This window comes from Hetaerina americana, unplaced genomic scaffold, assembly GCF_022747635.1.
Source record: "Hetaerina americana unplaced genomic scaffold, ioHetAmer1.1.p SCAF_10, whole genome shotgun sequence".
NCBI classification, from domain to species: Eukaryota; Metazoa; Arthropoda; class Insecta; order Odonata; family Calopterygidae; genus Hetaerina; species Hetaerina americana.
Genome location: NW_027286070.1, coordinates 64,216,096 through 64,229,611, shown reverse-complemented (window position 1 = coordinate 64,229,611; position 13,516 = coordinate 64,216,096). Strand labels below are relative to the sequence as shown.

The 13,516-nt window shown below is 35.1% G+C and overlaps 1 protein-coding gene across 4 annotated transcripts in view; it reads right to left on the bottom strand.

Annotated features, from left to right (window-relative positions):
* Syt1 (Synaptotagmin 1) overlaps window positions 1-13,516 on the bottom strand; it is a 255,921-nt gene that overhangs the window by 15,785 nt on the left and 226,620 nt on the right. For 3 of the 4 annotated variants that reach the window (XM_071598737.1, XM_071598739.1, XM_071598738.1), the window contains exons 2-6: window positions 5,176-5,456; window positions 3,966-4,124; window positions 2,275-2,420; window positions 914-1,015; window positions 113-307 (exon numbers count right to left, since the gene is read on the bottom strand). In XM_071598737.1, coding sequence (XP_071454838.1) covers window positions 113-307; window positions 914-1,015; window positions 2,275-2,420; window positions 3,966-4,124; window positions 5,176-5,404 — 831 coding nt within the window. In that variant the 5' untranslated portion in view covers window positions 5,405-5,456. The remainder of the gene's footprint in view (window positions 1-112; window positions 308-913; window positions 1,016-2,274; window positions 2,421-3,965; window positions 4,125-5,175; window positions 5,457-13,516) is intronic. The other variant, XM_071598740.1, reaches the window with a different exon arrangement.

Here is a 13,516-nt window from a genome sequence, read left to right as displayed (position 1 = left end):
GTTAATATTATTTAAGTAATGAAGTAATTAATCTACTATACCAACAGGTCACTTACACATCACAGCATTTTTAATATTTATTTTATTCTAATTCCCAATAATGAAAGTTTACCTTAAAAGTGAATGTTTCATTGAACACAGGGCTCAGTGTTTTTCGATGGACTTTGGTCTCAAATTTCTTCTTCTTATCTGGAAGGAGGTAAACCTTTACGTAAGGATCAGATGTACCTCCCATATCCAATGCAGGCAAATCTTCTGCTTGGATTACTGTCACAGCTAAGCTGTTGGAGTTAAAATCATACTCAAGCTGAAAATAAAACAACATTCAAGGTATTAATATTTTTGAAATAATTTGAAACTCATTAAAAATAATTGTAAAATGTGTTTGACGATTTGCCATTTGGCATAACAATGGCAATTTATAGGGAACTTTTATAAATAAGTTGGAACATTTTCTGCTAGATTGACACCATAGCATAAAAGACATTCTGAAAGAGTCTCCAGAACATTGATTACTGACTTTCCCCATATTTTATCTTTGTAAAATCCTTGGTCTCTTTTGTACAAGATATCACTTGGCAAAACAAGAAATTGAAATATGTAAATATGCATAGGTGTGAAATATAATAGCCACATTGAGCAATTTTATTTCACACAAAATAAAATGTAATGGCCACAAAAATACATTCATAAAAACGATGGCACAAAGTTTGGACTCAAAAAGGATTGAATGGATAGAAAATAAAAAGGATAAAAAGGGTAGAAAGAATAGAACTAGCTAAAGCAAGTTGAAATAATTATCAAAACGGAAGTCAAAAACTTAAAATTATGACTTGCATCATAAAAAGGTCATTATATTTAATGTTCATGTGAAACTTGAGCTCTCCAAGAATGAGAGGACATTAGTAATTACCTTGTATTGTAGTTTTCCAAGTTTCACTTCACTTTGCTTACTCTCAGCTTCATCTGCTTGGTCCTCTTGATTTTCTGTCAATTCTTCCATATCTGGCTGCACCTGTGGAAACCCAGATACTCAGCATTATTTCACATGAAAAAAATTTTATCATTTCATGCCCTGCAATCAGCATGCATCTAATAATGGATAGTCCATTGGGGAAAGGTATTGATAGTAAATGAGAATAATATATCTTAACTCACCAATGCTTTGCAGGGAATCTCAAAGTAATTGAGATTTTCCCTCATGTGATGTGATAAATGAATGTTGTTAATATAAAAAAGCCTAATTCATTCAAAAGTTAGAGATAAAACTGGTTAATATATGCCTTATATTAGTTATAAATGAACTATCATTAAGCCAGAAGTAATTGTTCAACTAAACTACATGCTCTTTCATGACAAAAATTGAAATAAGCATAATGGTGTGATAAAAATTACTACTTATAAAGGCTTTCCTGTTTCCCATGCAGACTAGCCATAAACCTCATAATTCAGGTGCAATTATTGATCAAACATCAATTGAAAAGGCAATTCAATTCATAAAACCGTCTTGTACTGATTATAAGGCCCCAAGGTTTAGCTGAAATGCTATTGCTGCAATACTTACTGAGATCAACAATAGCTATTATCAGCAAATATATTTTAGCAGGTAATTACCCAAGCATAACATTAACTTCTAAAAAGCTAAGTTTTTTTACTAAGAAAATTTAACTACGCAATTAACCTAAGTGAATTACTTGAAAATTTCCAAAGAATAAATCTCCTGAATGGAAATGCAAATTCTATTTAGTTAATTTAAAATTAAATTTTTCTTTTTTTTTAGTGAACTACAAAGGCACACTTTGGGTGGACTTTACAGTTTTAAATGTTTTATTTAAATAAATTAAAGAAGGATTTAAAAGCATTAGCCAGTTGTCCAAAGCTTGCCTTTATTTTCAGGACAATACGGTATTAGTGCATTGCTTGAAATTCCTCAATCATGCATCTTTACCGTAATAGCGAACATACCATTCCCTGCAGCTAAGTCAGAGAAGGTAACCAGCTAAGGGGTATAAGCTTCAATTTTAAGATCAACTAAAAAAGTATATATATATATATGTGTAATATATATATTTCTTGGGATACCTCACATAAGGGACTTATGTAGAGTTTGGCTGATCCGTTGAGCTCCACTCGAGCTTTTTGAGGCTGAAAGCTTAAAGTTGGCAATGACAAATGAGGGCCCACGTAAAAAATCGTGAGCCCATCAAATATGCAATTTTAGTTATTGCAGGAAGAGCCAAATCTAAAGGGAAGAGTATGCCCCCAGGAGTGTACCTTCTCCTTGTAGGCAGAACCAAGCAACTGAACTGATTTTAGGTCCACCGCTCCTTTGAGGCCCTTCTTTCCATCTTTGGTCCTCCGCTTGCGGCAGCATCGGCGAATGCAGCAGAATAAGATGCCCAGCACCACGACACAAACAGCTGGGGAAATGGAAGAAATCAAAGTCTTTTAGGTAAAAAAAAGCCAAAAATTCTTTTTTCTCTAAACTACTGGTCCATCAATGAAGTTTGCCTTGAATATTCAAATGCATCCAATTGATTTTAGAACAATCCACTTAAATAATACCCACTTCTTAGGAAAAATCTTGCATAGGGGAAATCTTGTACTATACGGAAAAATAACTTAATTTTTCCAAAATATCTAAATTTTCAAAAATCATAAGTTTCAATCCCAATTTTAATGGCATGGCCTTTGTAACTGTGGAAAAAATCATTGTTAAGCATTGATTTGTCATAAATCCATTTAAATATTGGATTTTAAGTTATCAAAATGAAACTTGCTGAATTTGATATCACACTTTTTATGATTCATCATTTATCACCAAGGAGCATTATAGCATTTGAGTAAGCTAAAAACTTGAATTGCTTATTTCTACAGCAAATCTTAAGAACAAGCAAACAAAACTGGCATAAATATTTCCTAGTAAGAGGCTTATTGGTAAATAGGGCTACAAAGATTAGCATTACGTTATATTCCATATGTCATATTATTTTAAGCTTATATACACCATTTTCAATTATCACAACTATTGTATGGGTGGCCAAAGAGAGATTCAAGAGGAAGTATCATAAACAATAATTCTGGTATTCATCCTGGCTATCATTTACTGATATTCCAATTTTCTCTTCTTATCTAGATATTATGATGGATTAGAATAGCTAATTACAGTGCATATTATTCCAATGCAAAATGAAGGCAGATATGCTATGTGAGGTCAAATAAATGAAAAATTAAATGTATATAATGATTCCGAAATTATTTGATTAATGGTTAAGTTTAAAAAATATATAAAATATTTGCAATGCAATAAAATATTATCAAGGGTTTTCATTCTGACCAATTTGCAATTTAATAATTTGAATGAAGATAATGAATAATCATCCATTTAAATGAGCATATGAATTACTAATGAAGGAAAATGAATGCATTAATTCAGCAATAGCACTCAATATTATTATCATCGAAATTGAGAATAATTCAGGTACTCATAAGCCAATATTCAATTCCACTGTTTTCAAATATATAGAAGAAATTTAGAGTAAATGATTATCATTAGTAAAAACTCAACTCATATTGCATTTCAAAAAATTATAATAATAAAGAACTTATGGTTTTTAATTGAGGACTAGTTTAGACTGGTATCATTCATTTTTATTTGGTAATTTGAGCATAACTGAAAACTATGCAATTTTATTGAGCCTCTATTTACTCTATTCATTGAATACTTAATCACATTCTGATACAATGATAAAAAGAGCACCTAAACGTCATTGTTGGATACATGCAACCTCCCAGAATTCTCACATGTGCATGATTCACAATAAGGTTCTAAAATATTTTTTTCTTCTGTTAAATAGAGACTCATTTAAGCTCGATTTGTTACACCAGGTTGGTAATGCATATTTTAGAGCGTGCATTTTTACTTACTGTAACTTTTCATTTATACTACCGAATTGATGGCTCACCAATGATGATAGCGATGAGACCCCATGTTGGGATCCCCATTTCATGGGCCAACTTGTCTGCAATCTCGATTGCCTTTTCCCCTACATCTTCTTTGCCTTTCGTTGGAGACGGCGACTCTGGAGTGCCTCCTTCACTTGGTGCTATGGACCCTTCGACTTCTTCAGTAGTGAATCAAGGGAAAACAATACAATTACAATAGATATTCTTGGACTTTCACACACAATATAAATCAAGTCAAAGACTCAAGGATTTGCACATATTACGAAAAATAGGTGCCTATTTACGGTAACTTCTACTCTCTAAACCGAATTGACACCCTGGAATGTCAGCAAACATTTTTATAGCACATTTTTGAGCTTTCGAGTAGTAGTAGTTTTGAGGGGAGGCGACCGACAGCTGAGGTCATTTGCGCCATAGGGGATGGATAGGAAAGGATGAAGGGTGGAGAGAAACCCGGCGTCGGCATTAGCCTACTCTTTACGAAAGGCGCCAAGGGGTCCGCGGCTTAACGTCCCATCCGACGGACGGCGTACTCACTCAAAGTGCCCTCCACAAAGCACCTCAAGCAGGGATCGAGATACCTCTGAAAAATATTCAACACCGCCGGGATTTGAACCCGGGCCCTCTGGGTGGGAAGCCAGTACGCTAGCCCCCGCACCATCTCGATCCCCTTGAGCTTTCGACATTAGTACTCAGGGAAAAGGAGGAAAATTTGAATTGTCAATTTTGGACGTTATAGACAAAAATCTTACTTTTTCTAGCTTAATGTAAAATTGGTTCATTCATATGGTTCAGATTTCAAATGCATGGATCGCTAGAAAATTTATTCTTCTAAGGCAAGCAGCTTTTCATAAAAAATACTGCATACTTTGGACATGGATTTCAATTACTTAATGAAAACCAGATAGATGTAAAATGATACATATTATAACTACAATCTAATTGACACAAACATAAATATTAATTAAATAGAGAAGTTATGAAAGTCCGAGAAATACAGATTTTATGCATGAATAAATTACTTTGATCAGCAGTTACCGCTTTGAGCACAGGATTAATATTAATGTACGGACGCGCTATGATAAGCTTTGCAGAACATTTCAGTCCGCGAATAAAAGAAAAGTTCTAGATCACCTCAAGGCGAGATGAAATACAGAAATGGCAACTAAAATATGATTTTTGCGGCAGGGGGAGAGGGGGAATACATACCGGCAGAAGGTGCAGGTGCTGGGGGGGATTCCGATGGGCTTAAGTATGAAGATTCGGCCACATGGCGGTGGGGCTCGCTGAGCTTGTGATGGCGTTCTTTGAATATGTGGGTGTTGTAGTGGGTAGGGTTTTCTGCGTGGTGTGCTGGCGGTGTTTCCTCCGGTGTGCCACTTCCTTCCCCCGCCTCCGCCCCCTCCTCCGCTTGCCTCCTCGTTAATCTGGGAGCCATGGTTCGGCAGACACCGACACCCGATCTCCCCTCTTAATCCTCACAAATTGTGCTGGAATCAGAAAGGGAGAAATGTGGTCAAACAAACTGCTACTCGAACGTTCTTAGAACGTGGAAAATTGGTGCATTTTCCATTTATTGAATGAATAATGAAACACTCGGCACAAAAAATTTCAAGTGATCCACTGGTTGTAGACCTTTACGTAAAGGCTCAAAAAAACCTTGATAGAAATTTTGTATACATTAATACATTTTGTATATAATTTGTCTTCCAGTCCCTTCAATGTCAAAAATTATTATTTTGGTTGGCAAATCGTGCCATAACGCTTGTATAAACAGATAAATAACATAATTAGTAGAATTAAGGTTTGATTAAATTCAAGAAAAGAGCAAGTTGAAAGGAAGAACACCTTTAAAGTTTTATAAAACTTAATTAAGGTTTGTAATAACAATAGTTCAAAGCATTCTATAATTTTTATAATTCATCATGCCTACTTCAAAGATGAGTTTTGATTTTTTATCTGAAACAATAAATTAACTAAGTAGATGCTCATGGAAAAATTAAAATGAAAATGTTTTAGGCGTGATAAATTAGAAATTTTGAGTCAAGACAATTACGTTATTCATTCATCAAAAAGGTGAGATCATTTAATTTCAGAATTTTATTAGCAAATAAGAGGACGATAGATATATCCAGGTATAGGTTACGGGTTTGAATGAAACAATGAATATAATAATACCATTTCTCGGCCGCTATATGTTCAGTATATATAATTTGAAGTCAATTAACCTCTAAGATCTTACACCAAATTAAGAACTTATTGGATTGTTGACTGCTAGCAATGGTACGAAGTATTCTTCGACCATCCTCTGCTAATCTGTTTTATTAAGTTATTTGAGCATGATTAGTAACCAAGTCGGCACAATGAGAGATTCTCGTATCGCGGGCAAAAGACGAAGAAAAGGAGTACTATTTCAAGGTACATGCAAGAAGCCTCAGAAAGAAGCCAATAAAATGTTCATATACGCATAGGTTTGTCTAAGAAATGGATAGAAATGGGGAAACATTTGATTTACAGAGTGCTCATAACGAAAGCAACGCCAAATTAAAACGATATTATTCATAATCACCCAAATGATTGCATGAATCTGGGATGTAATGAAACTTAAGGTATTTGATATAATAATGCAAAATTAACATAATTAGTGCTTATTCAATTTTCAATTATTGGTGCGATGAAGGTACAGAATTCGCCTTGAAGGTAATAAGACATCAGTGTACTTTCATGACACTCCAGGATGGCGTATTAAAAAAAGTCCTGAAAGTAGGATGTGGAAAGGGGAGTATAAATTTTACCACCGAGACATACATCATAAAATCAGCATCTACTTACCTTGGTCACCATAAGTACTAAATATCCTTGCATTTTGCTTCATGTTCCCAAATCGCATCACGACAAAAAATAACTTGCTCGAAAAATTCACTGTTCGTATTTCAAGGATTATTAGCAAACAGAGTGACTAATAACAAGTTATAATCAGCAGATAAGGCATGAGATCCTCATGTATTCATGAATATGAAATAATTCAGTTAAATAGAGTAGGTACTTAAATATATATTATATATATATATATATATATATATATATATATATATATAGTATTAATTATATAGCATAAAGATATACGAAAGTATGTACATAATGCATATAGCTGGGATGGCCAACCCTTTTGGCAATTGAGTGTCAACGTCTATGTACGTAATAAGAGTCGCGTGCCATAGGTTCACCACCTAGCATATATATGTACATGTATGTATATATATCGTGATAAAGAGCATCCGCCTGGCAAGTGGAAAGGTCCGGAGCTCAAGTCCCGGTCTAGGAAATATTTTAACACTTGTGACTTTCCTGATTCCGCCTTCCCCACCTCTACTGTGTTCGTCCTTTATATGTGTTCCTATCCCTTTTCGTTATATCTATTTCTATGGTAATATATATAAATATAAAAATATATGTATATATATATATATATATATATATATATATATATATATATATATATATATATATATATATATATATAAGGGGGGTGTTGACCGGCATTGGGATGTTGAAGACTGTGATAGAGGGGAGAATGTTGGGCAAAAGAGGAAAGGGAAGGAACAGGATAGGGATGTTGGACGGGATGAAGGGAGGAAGAAAGTACTCAAGAGATGAAGAGGGACCTGATATAAAGTAGGATGATGGATTTTGTATTTTGTTAGGAGTAATAAAATGTTTGTTTGGTGGTTGTGTCCATCCAAAAACCTACCTTAACCGGTAGATTACCTTAAAAAAAAATATATATATATATATATATATATATATATACTAGATATTATAGAGCATAAAGATTCACTAAAGAAACTGGAATTTTGATGGGATAATCCATCCTGATAACTATACAATTCTCTCTTCAAATCTACATCACCGGTTGCATAATAAACAGGCGATCAGCACTTTCGGCCCAACGGCGTTTGTTGTCGTCTCATACGCAAGACATGGTGAGGTATCAGTGTCAAATGACCTGGCAAGATAAGTTAAATGCTTCGTACTCCTATTGTAAGTGCTTGCATCGAAGGAGCAGTGGCAAATGAAATAGGGTCCGCCATTCCGCCACTATGATTCTAGATTTCATTTAATGAAAACGAAGCTTTGTATTTACTCGTACCGGCTATTCGAGATAAGGAAGAAGAATATGACTCGACCATATATGAGGAATAATATGAGGATCATCGCGTCTTATAAACAATATAATCTCTTTAAACATGTTTTATCGAATGAAGAAAGTAAATGTCCATAGGTTGAAATTCATATTGAGTTCTGTGTAAACTTTATATTTCTAGTTTTCTAAAAGCAGTGGGATTAAATATGAAATGATGAATACTAATTGTTTTCATTATTTTTATAATGTACAACGCATCGCTGGCCTATGTGAAAACGCATAAAAGTAGAAAGAAGCCTGACGTGAAAACACTTGATCTTTTATTTGAGGAAAGTTGACTTATTGCAGAACACACCCACTAGCCTACAAAATTTATTTGTATTTATTATATTTATATTTAATTACATTAAAATTTGTATTTATAAAATATCATGTAAGGTATTATCCCATTATGTTGGTATGATTCATATTTCTTTTCAAATATTTATTTAGATTTCACTAAAATAAATATGAAAAATACTTATCCATAAAATGGGAATGAAAAAATCGTAAATATACCGACGAAGGACTTCTTACCGTTCCATATTTTCACGTTAATCTACCTCAACGTCAGCAAAAACACCCAATTTAATTCGTATATTTCATCTAGACAAAGTTTTTGCTTTGCATTATTTGTTCACATGTAATTATTTCCCTATATACGTTGATTCATGATACTATCTTCGCGTAGACGTTTATTTAGGCTGGCATAAAATTTTTGCTTATAAATATGGCAACATATTAACTCATAGAAATACGACCATCCTATAATATTATTAAAATAAGATGTGGAATACTTATTCATTTATCATATATGATTCCTTATGTTTGATTAACAACTGAGGCTTTTAAAAGTTTGCGTATTCCAAAATAGAAGAAAGGTCATCATAAAAATTGGGGTCTGGAATATAATAGTCGATCTATTTAAAAAACTACTTTCACTTGGTTTACCAGAGAAATTTTATTGAGCATGACCAATATTTCGTTCCGTCGCAACATTATCAATACATGATAACGGAAATATAATGTTTATATTTATTCAAAAAGGGGTTGGGTGGACAGTAATTTGTGAAAGAGAAGAGATGCAGGTAAAAGGGTTACGGGGAGGTTAAAGACGGACAGGGAAGATCTGTTGATGACTGAGTTGAAGGATACTAGTAGAGGGGAGTGGAGAGGTTGGGAGCGCCGCGGGGGCTGTGGTGTGGTGCCTACTATCGAAGAGGTACGAGGTGTAGAGGTGGAAAACGTCGTCTGTAGTGAGGACATTTTCGACAACGCTATAGACGATCCCCATCTGTTTAAGTCAGCCAAACAGGTGTACTTCATCCCTGGAGTGGAGTTCGGCTGGAGCAAAATTGCTAGTGTGATTCTCCTCAAAGAAATATTTAAGCAAAGGTGATGCGGAATTATCCTCCCGGATATAAACTTCCGGCTTCCTGATTTTCTAGTCAAACTTACTTCTTCTTTGAAAAATATTAATGTGTAGATGGTCACTATATTGCGATTTTCCACTCCGATTTTGTGCATTTTGTCTATTTTGTCTTCAGCGCGGCTAATCACGTTTCTCAGGTTGGCATTATTGCAGCACACTATCCAAAATTTGGGCAGATGTTTGCCCAGCATATCAAGTAGAGTTATAAAAAATGATTTAATGTAGTAATTTTATAACGATTTATAATGATGAAATAATTTATAATTATTTATGATTTCCGCCTTCCCCACCTCTCCTGTGTTCGTCTTTTATATTTGTTCCAATCCCTTTTCCTTATATCTATTTCCATGTGAATGAATATTTGTTCGCCACAAGGCGGGTTTTCGTGTTTGAATGTATATACATGAGGTGATAAATTACCAATTTTTAAAATACTTCAACATTTTTGACGCTATGTCTGAAATGCGAGACTGAGATTTCGGGGAATGTTCTTTGGCAAACAAATGGAATGCAGCTTTTTTAATACAAAAGATCCATCTTAGGTCGAAACGTGGTTCTTTGCAATAGAAGAGCATCTCATGGTGTGGCTACAGGAGCAGGAAAACATTGAGGGATTAAAGAGTAAAGTTTTGGCTATGTTAGACTGATAACTTCGTCTTTCGTTCATCTCTTTCTAACGTATATCGACAAGAGCGTTTACTATATTGCCCTGATTGTAAAAACTTGATGTTGCCTCGTACGTCGTCCTTTCATTTCTGAGAGCACAAAATAAATTGACGCAAGAGAAGCTCACAGGATATTGGCGATGGAGGCTGGCGCCGAGTGGCTAATATAAGCCGGGTTTTATTATCTCTAGTGTCTGGCAGACCACAGATCTACATGCGATTCCGCAGTGTTATTTCGTTGAAAATAATCTTCTGTTCTAAGGGTGGTGGGAAACCTAAACTACTTATAGCTAGTCCGCTCTTAATTTCGGTCAAGCTGAAGCCTATTGAGGTATTTACTCTACTGCGGCATACTTCATTCACTGAGATGACAAATCATTCTAATTATTATGCATGACGTTAAAGTTAAATGTGAGTCTCATATGAAGAATTTTTACACAGGAAAGTGTGCACTGTGTTCTCGGAATAAATTTGAGATTCACAAACAGCATAACGATAGACATGTCTCATTTATTCGTACGCGCACAAATACTTTTAGAAACCATAAAAATGGTTACATATTTCGTTTCAGCACTTGATGTTAATTTTATTTACAATTACAAAATAACTGGTCCATTTGTACACATTTTTATCGCAGGCTATGGTATTAGTTGCAGTAATTAAGAGCGCATTCAGTTTTATTGAAAATATTCGCCTCCAAATCTTAGTATAATTTTAAAAATTCTCGAAGGCATGTTTGTCTCGTGTTCCTATATTGACTTATAATACAGAGCGGGACGAAAAAAATATTTTTCCGAGTTGTTCATATCAATATCCCAATGGATACATAGGTACTACATGCAAAATTATGAATCATTATATTAGAGAAAAATTACCGCCAATAATGTAAAAGTTACAGAATCATAACATAAGCTACAGAAATTCAAATAAATGCGTGAAATACCAATTACTGCACCCACGGCTGGCTCCCCTTTATTGTTAATATGTTTACCTCAGAATTTATTGCTCCGAATGAGCACAATTTGACCTTAGAATTGAACAATTCCTATTAAACTATTGAACTATTGAACTATTCCATACTAGAGTGCTCTTTGAATAAATTTCTTACCACTTCATTATAACACAAAACTTCGATCAAAAAGATTAGAAGTGTCGTTTTTTACCAATTATTTTGCTAAGGTTTAGAAGCAGTTGGATGCAGAACACTTTTGTCGGAGCAGGTGGCTCTAGAACCAAATTCATTTTGTTGCTTCTTTTTTCCAATTTTACTAGCAGAACCCTTTCATTTAATTTTTATCTGAATTCTAAGTCTGGGGAAAATTTGAGGGGAAGGTAAGTTTAGAAAGAGAGAGAGAGAGGAGAGGGCTGGTTAGGGCGAAGGCATGAAAATTATAATGAATCGGATTAATTGGAACGAGATCGAATCTAAAATAATACCCGCGGCATGTCTCTCTCTATTTTGGTTTAATCTGTTTTCTCCGCATTTATAGCGTTGCTACGTAGTTTGAGTTCTATTGGCCATACCGCGGGATTTAGTCTAAAATAATACCTATTTCAACCATAATCGTCGACAAAATGGTATGCACAATACAGAAGATGTCGATGAAAAATTAAGTGGATCTGATTGAAAACTAAAATCACAACAGAAAATAATGTATGTGATAAATAGTACAGCAGGAAAATTTAAAAAAAGTAAAATATTTCAGCTGATAATATTGACGAAGAAAATCCACAGAAGGTAAAACAAGAAAGCACACTGGAAGGGTAGCTGTGAAAAACACAAGACATCTTTTATGATAGTGATTAATTTTTACTGCTTTATGCGTGTTATTTTGCATCATTACTCTGCTCTGCCTTATGTAGCGTAACCATGCATTAGAAGACGGATAGGATGAGAGGGAGCGAAAGAGAGTTTGCGTCGTTGTCGCGAGGAGGCAGGGGGAATGGTTGCGAGGGTTGTCGAAGGGACCGTCGGACGAATCTCTCCCCGAAGTGTTTCCCTCCCGAGCTCATCCCTCAACCCCCTCACCCCTCCGTCGATGATCATTTCATTTCCCTGCCCTCGGTGGGATAAGGGGGAAAAGTTATAAAAAACGCAGCCTCTCAGGCCGTCCACCCCAACTCCTGCTCCGTATAACTTTACTCTCTTGCCGACCCACTATCCGTGGAAGGGGTCAAGGGTAATGAGGGTCAAACTCCCATAGGATTTCTGAGCGCTCAATTACCTTTTAATCCTCGTTTCTCGTGACGAGGACGTTGAAGTTATAAAACAAGCTATCGTAAATTTTCCTTCATCAAGCGTATAATTTCGAAAAATTTAAGTATTAGTGGGTAAAGAATTAGATAATCTCGGAAAAGTGGTCAATATATCAAAGACCGAGCAACCACCGTCCATTCACAGTATTTCAATTTGGGAAAGCATTAGAAAATCATTGTATCGCCATCCACTCAGGTTTGTTATTAACTAATCACGATATTTTTTCGGAGATTTCCGCGTCGTTGATTGGTTGAGCGCTGCATTATTATCGGTTTATCTCCGCTTTTGTGGACTTGGATTCACAACTGTTTCGCTAGCATTCAATCTGGCTTCTTCAATTCGAAGGTGACCATCCATTTAACAAGAACTCAAAGGAACATGCAGAGCTCAACTGCTCACGCTACCAAATGAATATTTTCGTAGTTCTCTCCATTGTAATAATATATTAATGTTACAATCAAGTGTCAAATAATTTCTTTTTCATTCATAATTTACGCCTTTGAATGAAAACTTTGTCCGCCTACTCAGACTGATATTCCTTTGCCCATCCACCTCCCTTAAGTGAAACTAAAACTTAGAGACAAATGGCACCAAGAACCAAATGGCATACTTTCAGATAAAGGTTCACGCGTCTATTTAAAAATGCGCTTCTCTGTGCTCCATTTTTTGACTAAATGACTTCATTATAAAAATAATGTTTGGGTTTTCGACCAGATGAAAGAAACTTTTCCCTCCTTTCAAACTCTCCTGTGTCGGCATTCAGGGTGGGGGGGAAGGAAGGTTAGTGGGTGACTTGGGCTGAAGCGTACTGCTAAGGGTCAGAATTTCTATGATTTTAGGGAGTAAAAAAGAGACGAATGAGGAATCCAGTCATTATTACGTTTTTTTGTAATGTGATGGACTTTTTGGCAGAATCTAAATGCAATAAGCTCAAGCAAAAACAATCCACAGCTACGTGTATATTTTACTATTCTCGGAGTTGGAAACGCTGTTATTTGCTGCAAAATTTGTAC